Source organism: Loxodonta africana, chromosome 1, assembly GCF_030014295.1.
Source record: "Loxodonta africana isolate mLoxAfr1 chromosome 1, mLoxAfr1.hap2, whole genome shotgun sequence".
NCBI lineage: Eukaryota > Metazoa > Chordata > Mammalia > Proboscidea > Elephantidae > Loxodonta > Loxodonta africana.
The window spans coordinates 27,374,626-27,392,659 of record NC_087342.1 but is presented as its reverse complement, the minus strand read 5'-3'; the positions used below and the strand labels follow the sequence as shown (position 1 = coordinate 27,392,659).

At 46.6% G+C, this 18,034-nt stretch overlaps 1 protein-coding gene across 3 annotated transcripts in view; it reads right to left on the bottom strand.

Annotated features, from left to right (window-relative positions):
- Positions 1 to 3,631: 3,631 nt before the first annotated feature.
- The window catches only part of BCL6 (BCL6 transcription repressor), a 26,894-nt gene continuing 12,491 nt past the window's right edge, over positions 3,632 to 18,034 (bottom strand). For 2 of the 3 annotated variants that reach the window (XM_003412912.4, XM_010592838.3), the window contains exons 3-10: positions 17,673 to 17,844; positions 15,428 to 15,649; positions 12,315 to 13,286; positions 11,596 to 11,780; positions 9,997 to 10,164; positions 8,770 to 8,900; positions 8,499 to 8,636; positions 3,632 to 4,861 (exon numbers count right to left, since the gene is read on the bottom strand). In XM_003412912.4, coding sequence (XP_003412960.2) covers positions 4,718 to 4,861; positions 8,499 to 8,636; positions 8,770 to 8,900; positions 9,997 to 10,164; positions 11,596 to 11,780; positions 12,315 to 13,286; positions 15,428 to 15,649; positions 17,673 to 17,833 — 2,121 coding nt within the window. In that variant the 5' untranslated portion in view covers positions 17,834 to 17,844 and the 3' untranslated portion in view covers positions 3,632 to 4,717. The remainder of the gene's footprint in view (positions 4,862 to 8,498; positions 8,637 to 8,769; positions 8,901 to 9,996; positions 10,165 to 11,595; positions 11,781 to 12,314; positions 13,287 to 15,427; positions 15,650 to 17,672; positions 17,845 to 18,034) is intronic. The other variant, XM_003412913.4, reaches the window with a different exon arrangement.

The following is an 18,034-nucleotide window of genomic DNA, read 5'->3' as shown; positions in this document are numbered from 1 at the left end:
TGCTTGCCATTCTACGAGGCCCCTCCCAGTGATCACTGAAGTTTCCTCCTTCCTTGGTGAAGAAGGTACATGGCCCTGGATACTGTATTGCCTATGCTGGGCACCACACCCTTGGCAAGTGTGGGCTCCTGTGTGCCTTTGAAAGACTCATGTTGCTGCTTTGGGAACCTGGAACAACACTGTCTTTCCAACTGGTTACAGTGTTTTGGGCAGGCCACTTTTTGTGTGTCACCTTGGAGGGATCACAGCATTTCTCAAACTTTGCTGTTGAGAAACGTGGACCAAAGAGCTTTTAAGGGCCTTCCTAATGGCAGACATCCCAGAAGCCAAAGACCTGGGTATATGCATAAGTTATGCTTTTTTGGATCCAGGAAACAGACCAGTCCAAATAATGGCAGGTGGTGTAGGGGTGAAGGAAGGGACTCTATTATAAAGTGGCTACAAGAGGGATGAGATTGCCTAAAAATCTAGGACCAGGAACTCCCAATAATGACAAACTTCATGGAACCTGGTGCTGGTACTGGAAGTCTCCATGTTTCCTCTGGAATCTCGCCTGGTGCTCCACCATTAATGCAATCCAGCTATGCTTCATGAGTCTTCTTCTCTCTACCTCGCTCTGCTTCTCTTCTCTGTTCTAATTCTCTTAGGGCTTTCCAAAGCATGTCTCTGGTAGAACATGAGACAACTTTTAGAAGATACATGAAGGAGCATTTTTATTCTGAATGCTAAGTATTTATTTTAATATATATTTGGTAAAAACACATATCTGAAAGTGAGTTGACTTACAGAAAAATAGTAAGTAAATGAAACCAAAAACCAAAACAAACCCATTGCTGTCGAGTCGATTCCGACTCATAGCGACCCTCTAGGACAGAGTAGAACTGCCCCGTAGGGTTTCCAAGGAGCGCCTGGCGGATTCGAACTGCCGACTCTTTGGTTACCAGCCATAGCACTTAACCGCTACGCCACCAGGGTTTCCAGTAAGTAAATATACAGCAAAAATTGTGAAGGTGAATCGCAGACGACTGAAGATTGAGAAACACTGTACTGGCATTTCACTGTCAAATTCCCAGGATATAGAATATTAGTGACCCGACTCTCATTACCATCTCCCTATTTAGGCAGGGTTTCATACACCATAATAGGCTACCTGTGGATTGCTTGCCCTTGGGTCCAATACAAATCCCTGGACAAATCAGTGACCGGAGAGGTAGGGTACGTGATATAGAATATGATTGCTGAAGGTCTGACCCAAAGCAGTTTCTCCAAGAAAATTCTGTGGGCCGGTACAATTGGACATGTTATTACAGGTCCCTGGTTCCTTTGGAACTCCTGCGGCACTACCACTATCCTGGAATTTCTGAGATAGACTCATGGTTTCCAAACCCTGTGACCCTCATCTCATGTAAAATGTGGAGAGTAACCTCTGCCCTGAGGGGTGGCTGTGAGAATCGAATGTGATCACTGACACAAAAGTACTTCAAAAATCTTAGGTTCCACACAAATGTAAGATTATTTTCACTGTCTAATAAAATTTTTACTATGAGTGACACAGAGAGAGTGCGAACCCAGATTCCAAAGGGAATAGCCGGTCTCTCCTAAGAAATCTGAGGCTTAATGCTTGAACCGAACAAATTGAAGTGCAATCAACAAGTTTTGTGAACTCAGACTAGTCGACCACCTTCACAGCTGTGACCCTGTCTCAGTTTTCTCGTCTCTAAAATGGGAACATTTTTATCTGGTTTTCCTTCCCTTGGAGCAGGGGTAAGGAGCAGGAGCCTTGCTCTCCTCTCTCCACCCCGGTGAGCTGGGTGACATCAGACAAGTTTTTTCACCCCTTGTGCTCCAGACCCTCCATGGGTTGGATGAGGGATTAGAACTAGGTCACCTCTACCGTCCTGTCCTTTCCAACTTCCTAAATAACTCTATTTGATTCTAAACTCCCAGCCTCTCTGGACTGACTCCCCTATCCCCATCCACTTGGTCCTCCAAAACCTTTCCTCTAAAAATCTCACAGTATAAAGAGCAACACACACCGTCTCTTTTATAAGATACGCATCTCCAGAAAGTTTTTCTTTTGTAATAAAAAATTCTGTATTCCCTTTGCCCTATCTGTTAAGAGACTTTTCTTTTTACTTATTATTGATCCTCAGTTGGCTGTAGTTGCTCACTCTTTGATCTTCCCTTTTATTTGAATGCCACCCACCCTGTCTCCCTGTCCCCTCCCCTCCCCTCCCCCCACCCTATTCTCTCTATTAAACAGTAAACCCAGCCCAGTGCCGTCAAGAAACAGTAATGATAGGTAAGCAAACTCTGGGGTTCTTGGGGAGCAAAGGGCCCAGCAGCCAGCCCCCCTGGGGCCTGCGAATTGGCATTCCTGAACCCATCTGTTTTGTAAGTTCTTCAGCCAAGTTTCCATGAGAGCAAGGGATCATTTTCTCCCTTTTCAAAGAGAAGGGTGAGTTGAGGCCTCGAGCTGGCAGATCCTTTAAAGTCATTTTCAAAGGAAATCTGAGCTGAAAAGCCATGCAGCTGGCAGAGGGCGGTGTGACTTTCAGACGCTGTCCCTGGGGCTTTGGGTGGTCAGCTCCCGTAGGCTTCCCAGCACGTGCTCAGAGCCTGCTCCAGAGGCACTGCCAAGGCCCGCCACCGGCCAGCCAGGGGTCTGTCTGCCAGTCAAGGAAAAGGCTCGACTTCACGCCCCGCCCCCTGCCACCCAGGAACAGGAAAAGAGGAAGGGGGGCCGACTTCCTCCCTAGGGCCAATGGCCAGAACCACAGTTGTCCTCAGCATTCTTAACTCCCGTCAACCAAAACTTCATCCTTGGGGTTTTTGAGGTCAGTGAAAGCTTAGTGCCAAAGTCAATGAGATTGAATTTATGTCTGAATTATGAAATCATAAATGATCTGGTTAAGCCAATCCTCTCTTCTACAGGTTGGGAATGGGCCCTAGCGGGAGAAGTAGACGGCTCAAGATACAAAAGGCAGAGGTGGTGGGTCAGTGGTTGCTCGGTGGTAGAATTCTCACCCGCCATGTAGGAGACCCAGGTTCAATCCTCAGCCAATTCAGAAAATCAGCCAATGAAAACCCTGCAGACCACTACAGTCCAAGCCTCAGCTGACACAGGGATGGCGAAAGACCGGGCAGTGTTTCCTTCTGTTGTGCATTCTTCCTGTTGCAATAGTCCTTACAACAGTAATTGCAGAAGGATGAGGTCCAAAGAGCCCTCTCTGTGAGCTCCTCCCATTGGGTTAATTGCTGAGAGAACCATACCAAAAAGTCAGTTGCTGTCGAGTCAGTTGTGACTCATGGCGACCCTATGTGTGTCTAGGTTAAGAGCCGAGAGAACCTTACCAAAAAGCCAGTTGCCATGGAATCGATCGTAACTCATGGTGACCCTATGTGTGTCAGAATAGAACTGTGCTCCATAGGGTTTTCAATGGCTGTGATCTTTCAGAAGTGGATTGCAAGGCATTTCTTCTGAGGGGCCTCTGGGTAGACTCCAGCTTCCAACCTTTCTGTTAGCAGCTGAGTGCGTTAACCATTTACACTACCCAGGGACCCCCAAGGGAACCATCCACCCACCCACGCAAATCTTGACTCAAACACAAGACCTCTGGAAGAAGCCAACTTGACTTTTCAATATTTTATTCTTGTATTTGTACAGCTATATTTTACAACGCAGTAATGCAGTTTAGACGCAGCCAAACCCTGTCTCCGGAGTAGTTATAACACAAGCATGACGAAGGATGTGATGAGACAAACGTTCCCAAAGAGAGCTTAGTCAGTGACAACTTCAAGTTCCTGTGTCTGCCTACACTTCAAAAAGGGATGGCGTGCGTTCATCCATCATCGAAAACTTCCATGAAAAAAGGCACCATGAGGACACGTTGTACAGGTATATACAAACTGAAAACTAGAACAAAATTACACATTTTTTTTCCTTCTGGAGCTTTTTTTGTTGTTGTTCTTTTTCTTTTTCATACACACTTTGTAAATTGTAAACCTTCACTTGCAAAAAAATACAAATACACTGAGGCATTTTAGACAAAATATTTTCTTACTTATACAGATGCAATACTTAAAATATTCTCTTAAGTGCTCTTTCTCAATAAAGATTCTCAGATCCGTGTCTGCCTGCAGATACAAAATCGAGCCTTTAACGCAACTTTATATTTTTAATATATCTTTTTTTTAGGTTTATATATATTTATTTTATATATATATATATTTATATATTTACAACTCTGCCATATATTCCTTCACCTTTGGTTAAAAAAATTAAAGCCCTCTCTTTGATAACATACTGAAGTCTCGTCTTTTAAAAGAATGCACATTTACATACAAAAAAAAAAAAATCTGTTCCCACAAACATATACATTCCTCATTTTGCAGACTAGGTCAAGTCAGAACTCTTGCATACTCCCCCACTTTGATAGAGAAAATCAGTTTGCTTTTTGCTGACATGGTTTGCCTTACACATAGGAGAAGAAGCAATATTATTTTCTTAATGTTTTACGGCAATGGGGGAAGGGGAGCTATCTTTGCTCCCAGCCCCTCCTGCCCCTACCCCGGCCCTCCCCCTCCCCCCAGCTATGATTTGCACTAGTGGATGAAAGAGGCACTACGTCATGGGATGAACATTGTAAAGTGTTACAGTATCCTTTGGGTAGATTCTGAGAAGGGGCTCAAGAGGAAAGCATCAACACTCCATGCTTCAGCAGGCTTTGGGGAGCTCCGGAGGCAGGTCAGTGGCGGACACGCGGTACTGCACCTTGGTGTTGGTGATGGCGCCATGCTTCTGACGCAAGTGAAGACGCAGCTGGCTTTTATGACGGAAATGCAGGTTACACTTCTCACACTGGGGGAAAACCAAAGGCAAATGGTTAGCTGTCATCAACCTAAGAAGCTTGGCATTGCTCAAAGACTCAGAGAAGGCGATTCTCCCTAGGAGGGACTGGGGCAGCCGTTCCCTCTCAAAGGCCAAGAACCCAGATGAACCCTGGCTTCTGCTAAGGGACAGGTAAATAAAACCAGTTGCCATTGAGTTGCCTCTTGACTCATGGCGACCCCATGTGTGCCAGAGTTCAGCAGTGCTCCACAGGGTTTTATTTTTTTTAACCTTTTTTTTTTTTAATTGTACTTTAGATGAAGGTTTACAGAACAAACTACCTCCTCATTAAACAGTTAGTACACACATTGTTTTATGACACTGGTTAACAACCCCATGACATGTCAGCACTCTCCCTTCTCAACCTTGGGTTCCCTATGACCAGCTCTCCTGTCCCCTCCTGCCTTCTAGTCCTTGCCCCCCGGCTGGTGCACCCCTCTAGTCTCGTTGTGTTTTATGGGCCTGTCCAATCTTTGGCTGAAGGGCAAACTCCCCAAAGGGTTTTCAACGGCTGATTTTTTGCAAGTAGATCACCAGGTCTTTCTTCCGAGGCACCTCTGGGTGGACTGGAACATCCATGTTATACAAATGTCCCTTCCCTGATTTCTAAAATGTTGCTCAATGCTTTTCCCCTTCTTGATATGCCTTCCCCTGCCTAAATTTCACAAGCCCAAATCTTGTCCAAAAATGCAGCTCAGGTATAAAAACCAAAAAACCAAACCCAGTGCCGTCGAGTCAATTCCGACTCATAGAGACTCTATATAAAAAAAAAAAAAAAAAAAAAATTTTTTTTTAATTTTTAGTTCCCTTAATTAATAAGGTTTTTCCTGAAACTTTCCAGGATGAAAATAACGCACCGTTCCTTTGAGTCTCCTGCCACATAGCCATTCTTGTGCTTTAGCGCCCTCGTCAAGTGGGGAACTCTTGGAGGGCAATGACTACTTCCTACTCAACTTTACAATCCTCCTAGTGCCTAGCAGAATATACCTTTTAGGCAATCATACAAGCATCTGGACACATCTGGACAAACAGACTAGATCAATGGAAATTCTCGATTCTGGGATACATTTTTTTTTTTTTAATGCAGTTATATTCTTTCTTGGAAACCCTGGTGGTATAGTAGTTAGAGCTACGGCTGCTAACCCAAAGGTCAGCAGTTCAAATCCACCAGGCACTCCTCAGAAACTCTATGGGGTAGTTCTACTTTGTCCTATAGAGTTGCTATGAGTCTTGCTCTGATTAATGAATGGATGCTAATAATTTTAGTGCAAAAAGTTACTTAAAAGTAAAATTGATAACTAAATGTAAGGTGGTAACCTGGATGAGATCCTGGGACAAACAAGGACATTAGGTTAAAAACTAAGGAAATCCAAATAAAGGATAGGCTTGAATTGATAATAATGTATCAGGATTGGTTCATAAGTTGTGGAAAATGTATCATACTAATGTAAGACATTAACAATATGGGAAACTAGGCAAGGTAGTATATAGGAACTTTCTGTATTATCTTTGCAACTTTTCTATAAATCTAAAACTATTTTAGAATAAAAAGTTTTTTTAAAAAATCCTTATAGACAGAATATGTTTTAACAGCAGAAATTGATTTATAAAAAATAAGTAAAGTGGGTAGGACAGTGGGTAGAAAGAGCCCTGGCTGGAAATGAGACACGGGGTCCACCATATCTAAGCTTCCTACTGCTGTGGGTCCTCAGCAAGTCGTTTCTCTCTCTGTGCCTTGGCTCCCCCTTCTGTCAGGGGCTGAGTCAATGTATTTTGACAGTCTCTTTCAATTCTGATATCCTATGCATCTAAAATTCTAGCAAATAATAATAACATCGAGTAATTTATTGTGCGCTTACCATGTCCCAATTACTCTTCTGGACACTGTAATGAATTACTTGACGTACTATCAAGCTTATTTTGCAGATAAGGAAATTAAGGTGCTGAGAAGATAACTAATCTGCCCAAGAAGAAACTACAAGTAAGAAGATATTCACTCAAGGCTTGATAAATGAGTGAATGAAAACCACCACATTTTGCGGGTTAATACTTGTGATATGGGTTAACTGTTCACTGACAGTTTCCAGCTCTTGTGCCCATCACCACCTGGATGCATTAAAGTCAAACCAGAGGCCAGGGCATCACCTTTAACAGTGATTCACACTTGCAGGCCACACGACTCAGATGAAAACTCGTGTGGAAATCTGAAAGGTAAAAGAGGCTCTAGTCCCAGTCCAGAACGGTCCTACAGGGTTGCAGAACCTCTATGATTGAAAGAGTTTGAAAACTGCTCATCCAGAGCAACCCCGTCATTTTAGAAAAAAAGAGATGGGCCACGGGGGCAGGAGGCTTAGGGCCCGTACAGGAAAGGGCTTGCCCAAGGATCCAAAAAGGGTTGTTGTCAGAGTCAGAATATAGACTCAAAAATCTCAGCTGCCCGGCCAATATCTTTCCCCTCTAAAGCAGAGGTTGGCAAGCTTTTTCTGTGAAGGACTAGACAGTAAATAATAGGCTTTGTGAACCATACGTTATTGATCACAACTACTCAACTTCGCCCTTGCAGCGTGAATGCAGCCAGAGACATAAACAAGTGAGTGTGGCTGTAGTCTAATAAAAATTTTATTTATGGACTCAGAAATCTGGTTTTCCTATAATCTGCACATGTCACAAAATATTATTCTTCTTTTGAGTTTTTCAACCATTTAAAAATAAAAGTTTTTAGCTCACAGACCATATAAAAATTGGCCTCTAGGCCATAGTTCACCAAGCCCTGCTCTAAAAAAAAACCAAACCCACTGCCATTGAGTCAATTCCAACTCACAGCGAGCCTACATATGACAGACTAGAACTGCCCTATAGAGTTTCCAAGGAGTGGCTGGTAGATTCGAATTACCGACCTTTTGGTTAGCAGACGAGCTCTTAATCATTGCACCACCAGGCCCTGCTCTAGAACAATACAACTGCAGTGGCCTATTCATGGCAATGGAGCCCTGGTGGTGCAGTGGTTAGGAGCTACAGCTGCTAACCAAAAGGTCGGCAGTTCGAATCCACCAGCCACTCCTTGGAAACCCTATGGGGCAAATCTACTCTGTCATATCGGGTGGCCAGGAGTTGGAATTGACTCAATGGCATACACAACAACATTCTTGGCAATGTGCTACACAGCTGGCCACCTCCTCCACCTTGAAATATCTTTTTCTCATAATACTACATTCTAGTTCTCTTCCTACTTCTTTAACGGCTCCTTCTCAAACACCTTAGCCCTTTTTAAATGTACATCTAGGCCAGTAGGGGCATGTTGTAGGTTTGCAATAAGTATCTGTGGAATAAATGAATGACTCTAGAATCTATGTATCCATTGTCCAGACCTTTCTTCCTAAGGCTCAGATCACGTAGCCCAATACCTCCATTTTAAAGATGTGCAAACAGGCCCAGGCCAAGTTCAAGCAGGGTGTCTTTGACAGTCAGGCCTAGATCCACGTCTTCCAACCGTTAGTTCAGTGGTCATCCCACTATGTGCTTGAGGCTGGAGCAAACACTTCTGCCATCCCACCATTCATCTCCCCACCCCTCCCAGGCCAGCCAGTGCCCCAAGAGGCTCACGTACATGGTAAGGTTTCTCCCCCGTGTGAATTCGCAGGTGGCTCTTCAGAGTCTGGAGGTGCCGGAAACGAGTGCCACAGATTTCACAGGGATAGGGCTTCTCGCCAGTGTGGATAAGCACATGGGCACGGAGATGGGCCACCTGGATGCAGAAGCAAAGTGTGAGAGGCTCTGTTGGGCTGGGCTGCAGAGCTTCCTGGTACCCCCTCCCCCCTCCCGCCGCATCAGGACACACAGGCTGAGGGCATTTGTTACGCCATGCCAACCCTGCTCACCTGTACAAATCTGGCTCCACAGGTTTCGCATTTGTAGGGCTTCTCTCCAGAGTGAATTCGAGTATGGGTTTTCAGGTTGGCTGGCCGGTTGAACTGGGCCCCACAGATGTTGCAACGATAGGGCTTCTCACCTATTGCCAAGAGAAACAGAAAAAGGAGAGAAAAGCCATATTCAATGGGAAGGTTTCCACAGTCGCTGGCCCCTGGATTTCAAAGCTCCTCCATGGGGCTGCTTCCACCTTCCTTGCCCTTAGATGATGTCAGAGAATCCAGACCTGCCACCTGGTCCACTGTCCCTTTCACACACACACACACACACACACACACACACACACGCACGCACGTCTTGCAGGAGACCAGGGTCAAGAAGCAAGCAGTGGCACGTGACACGGGTAACAATGCCGGGATTGGGGCAGGAAGGAAGAGGGGTTCCAGGAAGCCTGGAGTTGGAACCAGCTTTGTCATTATGATGATCTGGTTGGGGGATTTGGACAAGTCACTCTCCTCCTCTGGGCCTCAGTTTCCCCTCTCTGGAACTTGAGGAGCTAATGTTGATGGTCTAGGAAGGCTGTTCTAGCTGTTCTCTTGGATAAGACTGATTCAATAATCAACCCACACATCAGGGAGATACAATCAGTCTGCTCCAGTTTCTTTCTTTTAGAACAAACACACTTTTCCTGCTTGTGGCAACTACAGCTGGATTCTATTTGCAAGAGGGGTGGGGCCTGACTTTGAGGAGATTCTCAGCTGGAAGAAACCAATAGAAGGACTGAAAGCCTTCCCTCATGGAAAGTTTTTGGGATAAAAGAGTATTTAAAGTACTGAGAGAGAGTAAACTTTGGAGAACAATCAGGTTATGAGAAACTGCCCGATAAACGAATGTGAGTTGACAAGAGCAAGTCCTTAGGGGAAATCAAGAGGCCTTTAATTTTTTCTGAAGCTATGAAAACCTAAACCACTTTGCCTTTATCAGCCTCAGTTTCCTCACCTGTACAATGGGAAATGTACTTCTGACCCAAGCAAAGGCAGAGAAGCAGGACAGATATCTCAGAGAAAAGACAAAGGATACAGGAGGAGAACCAGTCACTAAGCAAGGACAAGACGGGATGATACCCCTCACTCAGGCCAGGACAAGGACCAAGAACCCACACAGCTGTCTCCAGGATCCTCTCCCTGTCCCACCCCAATAATCCTGGACAGCGTAGGTGGGGTAGGGCAGGGCCATACCCGTATGGACGGTCTTGTGGCTGGCAAGGTTGCCCTTGTAGCGGAAGGAGGCCTGGCAGCGGTCACACTTGTAGGGTTTGTCACTGTGGGTCTGCAGGGTGTGCCTCTTGAGCGAGGCCTCCTCAGAGAAGCGGCAGTCACACTCATTGCAGAAGAAGGCCCCATTCTCTGTCAGGGACAGGAGAGGGACACCGAAGTCAGCATACGGGGGGAAGGAGGAGGGCACCAAGGCCAAACTGAAGGGCTCCAAGCCCCCTGCCCACCCAACATGTGGGGGCCCAGAGCAAAGGACCTGGGGGATTTTACTTTTCTTAGCATTTAGAGTCTCAGCCATGGAAGAGAAAGAAGACAGGCACAGAAGGGAAGCTCAAACCAACAGTACCCGTACTGCTGCACCGGCATGAGGAAGGCTCAGCAGAGCTTTTCCGTCCTCGCTCAAGAGCTCTGAGGGCTGACTTTTCTAATTGGTTGATAGTTTTATTGACATTCACACACAGAAGCCCTCAGGCAAGACTCTTCATCTCTCTCTGACCCTCCCTTTGTGTCTCTATCTATCTCCAAAATCACAGTAATAAGCCCCAACCTCACAAGGGCATATGGATAACACACAATGAAACACAAAGCATTACAGGAATGTGAGGCATAAATCAAGTTCAATTATACTTGGAGGTCAATGAGGGAAGAATTATTGACAATGGGGGCAGTCTGTGGTTGTCTCTGCGCCTCTCTGGATGTCATGTCTCCCAAGTGCTTCTGTCAGCTTAGGGGGGAAGGGGGGCAAAGACAACGGCGAAAGTGGAAACAGAGGCTCAGGGAGAAGGAACTTGGAGCGCAGAGCAAAGGTGAATGGCCAGGGGGACAGGAGGGGACAGTCCCAGCTCTCTCAACTATATAGGTCCAAGGCCTGTGCCAAGCCTCACAATGTAAGCAACTAATTTTTTTTTTCCTTCTGTTATAACCATCTGAAAAGGCCATGCTGTTGTAGTTTAACCCTGATTAGGGATCACTGGGCTATAGTTTCACAGCCAAAGCTGAGTGTACAGTTCCACTTTATTATCTGGTAAAATCACAGACTCCCAGAGACTTCAAATTTAATGATCCCGCTCAGCTAATTTAATTCAGCCGGCATCTACTGAATGCCAACTCCATGATAGGTACTTGCTAGGACCCGTAGGGGATGCAGTATGGATAAGGTCAGAGGCTTCTCCCTAGAACATCTACCACAGTCCAACACGGGGGAAATAATGCACACAGATCAGCTCCAGTAGTTCTGGAGCGCAGGGAGCCAGAAAGCTCGGGGAGCCATAGTCAGCTCTGCAAACCACCTCTGCTGGAATGGAGCTGAAAGGCTGTTTGCTCAGTCCTGATGATTCCAGACTAACCCCAACACCCCATCCCTTGCTTTGGTAGACCCTGCTCCCTAAAAAGTCAAGAACAGAGTGACTGGCTGTGATTATAAGTGCCCATGGGCAGACTTCCAGTGGGGGGCTTCTCCCAACCAGAGACAACAGCATCAATAAAATGGCAACTCCAAGCCTGTAGACCAGAGGCAGGAAGCTTCCTTCTTCCTGGCAACTGAAGGACAGCCAAAGGACTCACCACAGCTGGAATCCGAGTACTCAGACTGGGTCTCCCCCAGCTCCTCTGGGAATGTGGGGCCGGCGGTGTGGAGGCACATCTCCGCATGCTGCGGGGACTGAGAGCCGCAGGAGGTACACTTGGGCGGGTGCGTGTACAGCGGTGAGTGGCTATCGCTGCTGCTTCGGGGGGAGCCGGTCAGGGACCTGTGGGTAGAGGTAACAAGAACCTTAGCACCTGGACCAGGGTGACCCACATCCTCACTCAATCCAAGGGAAGTATGAGGATCCTCCACCACACTAAGACAAGAGTTGCCTTTGGGATTCACGGAAGGCTGTCCTACCACAAAGGGGAATCACCTCTCTTGTTAAAAAATACACTCAAGCGTCGACTTCCTGACTTAAGCTAATCCAGTCACCAAGCACTGATTCCACACCTCTCCTATGCTCAGATGGAAACCCTGGTGGCATAGTCGTTAACAGCTACGGGTGCTAACCAAAAGGTCAGCAGTTGGAATCCACCAGGCGCTCCTTGGAAACCTAATTCGGCAGTTCTACTCTTTTCTATAGGGTCGCTATGAGTCAGAATTGACTTGATGGCCATGGGTTTTGCTCCTATGCTCGGCATTTCAAGCAGGGGAAGAACACGGCCCCTGCACCTGAAGGGGTAGGAAGGAGAAATGACCCCAGAGTCCTACCCAGGTGACTCTGAACCTGGGACTAGGATGCCTCTGAAATTACCTGTTGACAATGTTATTGAGCCGGCTGGCCTGTGGGATGGTGGAGTCCTCCCCGCCAATGCTGAGCTTGGTGGGAGACTGGAGGTCAAGGCTGTCGGGCTCCATGGGTGGCTGGCAAGCAGGGGGTGCAGTGTAGGCTCGAGGGGAAAGGCGGCCCAGCTCCCCCTGCTCAGGGCCCTCGGGTTTGGCATTCTGGTTCAGGCTGTTGAGCACAATGAACTTGTATTTCTTCCAGTTGCAGGCTTTGGGGTCAGTGGGGCTCTTGGCTGGAGGGGAGCCAGAGGTCTGAAGGATGCAGGCATTCTTGCTGCTGCAGGACTCTGTGGGCGAGTTGGGCTGGCAGTCAGACTTCTGTGGGCTCTGCGGACTCACCAGACCCTTCCGGTTCAGGGGCGCATTGGGGGGCTCGAAATGCAGGGCAATCTCGTCCTCTGAGGAGGGCCTCTCTTCCTCCTTGCTGGCCTTGTCACACGGGAAGTACGGGGGGTTCCGGGCCGAGGGGGCAGCAGGCTTGGGGCCCTCAGCCACACTGTAGTGCATGTCACTCCGTGTGTCCTCAGGAACTGCCTCCTTGGGCGAGTAGATGTTGCTATGGCACACATTGAGGGACATCTCCATGGCCGGCCGGCTGTACTCGCTGGGAACTGGCCTGGCACTGTCACAGGGCAGGGCCCGCTCCTTAGGGAAGGGGTTGGCCATGGGCATGCGGGCATCTCGCAGCTCCTCGTCGGAGAAGAGGAAGCTGCTGACCGGGAGGTGGCTGTACATGGGATAGGAGGCTGGTGGGGTGGACAGGCCACTGTACAGACTGGGGGCAAAGGCTCTGCTCTCACACCCAGGGGCATTCCTCAGTGACAAATTGTTGTCCACCACCTCACGACCTCGATAGGCCATGATATCTTGGGGCATCAGCATCCGGCTGCTAAGGAAGTCCTCACGGGGAGGCTTAATGGCAGGAACCATCTCTGCTTCACTGTGGGAGCAAGAGGAGAAGATGATGACCCCAAATTAGTGCTGTTAAACAGATGATACTGTCGTATGTCATCTGTGCTGGGTCAGCTAGACAAAGGGGATGTGGCTCTGGAGTGGGGAAATGTTTACAATTACCAGGCATTCATGGTAAAGTTTAGCAACCTAACTCACAGATGGGAAACTGAGACCCAGAGAAGCAAAGTGAGTTATCCACACAATCTGTGCCTGGTTAGACACAATCTTGCCTTTTTAAGACATATATATATTCTTATGCCTGACCCGACCCATGGTGTTTTCAATTGCCTCATATGCATATGAAAGCTGGACAATGAATAAGAAAGATGGAAGAAGAATCACAGTCTTTGAATTGTGGTGTTGGTGAAGAATACTGAACACACTATGGACTGCCAGAAGAATGAACAAATCTGTCTTGGAAGAAGTACAGCCAGAATGCTCCTGAGAAGCGAAGATGGCAAGGCTTTGTCTCACGTACTTTGGACATGTTATCAGGAGGGACCATTCCCTGGAGAAGGTCCTCATGCTTGGTAAAGTAGGGGGTCAGCGAAAAACAGGAAGACCCTCAACGAGATGGATTGACAGTGGCTACAACAATGGGCTCAAACACAGCAACAATTGTGAGGATGGCGCAGGACTGGGCATTGCTTCGTTCTGTTGTACACAGGGTCACTACGAGTCGGAATCGGCTCGATGGCACCTAACAGCAACATATATTCTTATGATGTTATAGTTCACACAAAGCTTTCAGAGCCCTTATCTCATGGTGCCCATGCATAATCCTACAAGGAAGAGAAAGGCAGGCATTTATGTTTCCATTTTACAGAAGTAGAAACTCAGGCTCTGGAAGATAAGAATGTATATAGTACCAGCACCAAGAATGTATATAGTACCACTTTCAGATGGTCATAGACAAACTGGTGCTCTATCAAAGAGCAATGAGGATGGGGCGAGGACTTGCTCCGTATGCTGACTGGAGTTGCTGGGAATCTCACTTCAGAGAACAGGCAGCTTAGGGCAGTGTGAGAAGCCGGGGCCCGGAGCAGCCAGACCTGCTTGCCAAGCCCAGCTGTGCCACTCAGCAGCTGTGACCCAAAGCAAGTTATTTAGCTGCTCCGAGCACAAGGCCTGAACCACAGAAGGCATTCTTAAATGAAAGCAGTGATGATCTTGCCACCATTATCACCCACAGGAGACAAAGAGCTCTGGATGCATACACTTGAAGGAACATTATGTGGGCGAAAAAATAGGCCAGCTCCACAGGAGCCCAGTTAACAGAGCCAGAATCAATGAGTGAAAGTTAAAGAAGGCAGATTTCAACTCACCATAAAGGTGAGCTTTCTGACTGTACAAGGTAGATGGGGTGACTCTGGGAACAGTGAGTTCTTGGCCCCTGGAGATGTTCAAACAGATACTGGAAACTCCTTCTGTTTGAGAAGGGAATCCAGCCCCCTGGAGCAGTTGAATTAAAGAGTCCTAGAGAGGTGATTAGAGAGGTGAAGCCCTTCTTCTCCTACTTAGGCAAAACTCTTCCCTTCTCTGGAGCTCAGGTTCCTCACTTTTAAGTGATGGTCATGTCTCACAGCCCTCAGGCAGGGAGTTAGACCCAATGAACACAATTCAACAAACAACCTCTCCAGTAGGAGCCATGTAATATATGATGGGTAAGGCAGCCCCGATAACCCTGAGCAGCCCACAGTCTGGTAACGGAACTAAGGCCCATATGTAAATAGTTACAATAGAAGTCTAAAGGAGAACTAAAACATATATGCAAATAGTTAAAATAGAAGGAAGGTCTGAAAAAAAAAAAGGGCAAAAAGCTTTGGGACACAGAGGAAAGCTGAGGGAGGAAGAGTGGTAATCAAAAATGCTTCCTGAAAGAGCTGGGCTATGCAGAAGAGTGAGAAGAAAGGGCATATCACGTGAGTGGGAGAAAGGAAGAGGAGCACCTGGGTGGCAGTGTGGAGTCAAGTCTGGCTGCAGTGAAAGCAAGAGGGGGAGAAGCGTGAACAACGGTGGAAAAGTGGGTTGGGCAGATCATGGAGAACTATGTTTTCTGTACCCATGGCAGATATCAATGGTTTCTGCAGAGACCACCCCTTCTGGCTCCAAGGCTTCCAAGCTCACCTGGCCTTGATAAACTTTCGGCAAGTGTCCACCACATGTTCCATCTGCAGGTACATGGCCGTGGCCATCACAGCCATGATGTTGCCCTCCCGTAGATTAAGCCGAGATGTGTACATGAAGTCCAAGAGGATGCAGAACCCCTCAGGGTTGATCTCAGGATCCAGGTTGATCACACTAAGGTTGCATTTCAACTGGTCTGTGAAGATGCTGTAGAAGAGGCCACTGTAAAACAAACGAATGCCTCGCTTGAGCAGACATCAAAAATCTGTGGGCCGTTATATTCAACATCAACGACCTGCCCCTCTTCCCTGGGCCTAGCTCCAGAATTTCCATGGCAATTAACAATAAACCCAAAACCAAACCCAGTGCCGTCGAGTCGGTTCCGACTCATAGCGACCCTATAGAACAGAGTAGAACTGCCCCATAGAGTTTCCAAGGAGTGCCTGGTGGATTCGAACTTCCAACCCCTTGGCTAGCAGCTGTAGCACTTAACCACTACGCCACCAGGGTTTCCTCCGCAATTAACAATAGCTGCCATTTATAGAGAGCTTACTAAATGCCAGAAAGTCATTAAGCACTTTGTATTTATTATCATGTGTTCTTCATAACCTTGCAAGGTAGTCCTATTATTTGCCCCCTTTTACAAACGGGACAACTAAGACCAGAAAGGTTAAGTGATTTTTCTCAAAATTGCTGTTTTCCTGTTAGTCTTAACTGCATGCATTGTCGTTGTTGTTGGGTGCCATCGAGTGATTTCAACTCATAGTGTCCCCACGCGACAGAGCAGAACTGCTCCATAGGGTTTTCTTGGCTATAATCTTTACGGAAGCAGACTGCCAGGTCTTTCTCCCATAGAGCCACTGGGTGGGTTCAAACTGCCAACCTTTTGGTTACCAGCTGAATGCTTAACAGTTGCACCACCAGGACTCCACCCGCATATATTACCAGAGTTAAATTTAGCACTCATTTGCAGTAACTCTTCTTAGTCTGTATCTTCAGGATAAGCATTTCCCCTCTTGTTTCATCACCTTATCCTTAAAAAAAAAAATTCTATTGTATTTTTTTAAAGTCAGTCTGGGTATGGATGATAAGTAAATAAAAATATGCCTACATCTATAATCTGCTGTTTCTCTAAAAGTCCACAGACTATTAGAAGGTCAATTACTCTTAGAAGACCCAAGTCAAACCTCAAGCCATGCCTCCAGGTACCATCTTGTCTGGTGGTGAAAAGAATATTCAAGTGGAGGCCAGAATTCTGGGCTGTTGTCTTGACGCTACTTTGAGTGAGTCACCAGAAGTGAGCCAGAATTCCTGGGTTTGAATCCTAGCTCCACCACTCACTTGCTATATAACCTTGGGTAAGATACTTCTCTGTGCCTTGGTTTCTTCATCTGTAAAGTAGGGGGGTGGCGGGGGGACAATAGTACCTACCTCACAGAGTTGGTATAAGAATGAAAATGGAAAGGGTATAGAATGATGCCTGGCATACAGTAAGCACTCAATAAGCATTATCTATTATTTTTATATCTATAGGAAACTCTGTTCTCGCCACTAAAAAAAAAAAAAAAAAGTACTTGTAGTAGATGTTAAATCAGGCTTGCACTAGCAACAGAGATCCCTGATTCTACATCATCTCACCTATCTATGATTCTACATCATCTCACCTATCTATGTCTTCCTTTTGCATCTACAAAATGGAAGTAAAAGCATCATCCATATAACCCAGAATGCTATTATGACAATTAAGAGAGATGATATAATGTAAAATTATCGTGAAAACTTGACACACTTGACAAATATGAAGAATTAGCTGGCTTACTCTCATGAACACTTACATATACCCTGAAACACCCATGGAAGTACAGTTACAAGTAAACAATAAATACAGTTACAGTATAATAGAGCCAAAAGATTTCAAACTAATTTGCTTAAAACAAAGACTCCCTCACTCTTCCTCGTTTCATGGGTTAACTGAAATTATTTTCCGCATTTGCTCCAAACACATCCTTTCCCAGAGCAGTCAGTGATTTCTTCCCCCATAATGCCCACAAAGCAGAAACTTTTTCTTTTCTAAAAGTGCATTTATTTATTCACTTCCTGGAAACCTACACCGTCAGGCCATGTGCCGGAGACCTGGGGACAAATGAGAGATGATCCCAAACACAGCAAGAGACCCTCATGTTCCACCTTGCTGGCTGCACCGACCCCGTTTTATTCATCCACTCTTCCCTTCCAGACCCCTCACCTGCAGGCCATCAGGACTGTCTTATGGGCTCTGAACTGCTCACGGCTCACCACAATGACAACATCAGTCAAGATGTCACGGCTCCGGAGGCGGTTAAGGTTGAGAAGAACATCACTGGCATGGCGGGTGAACTGGATACAACTGTCCGCCGGCGAGGCCATTTTGTCTTCACCTGAAAAAAAAAGGGAGAGGGCAAAATTCCATTAGTTCTCCAGAATCTGTTTCCTGCTTGCCAGCTACACCAGACAGGTGGCTCAGCCTGCTGAGGCATGAGATGCAAACTCAGGTCTCTATGTTTGGTTTCTGAATAATTCGTGACCCATCTCTGGGTCTTGCTCTTTACATCCGTAAAACGGGGAGAA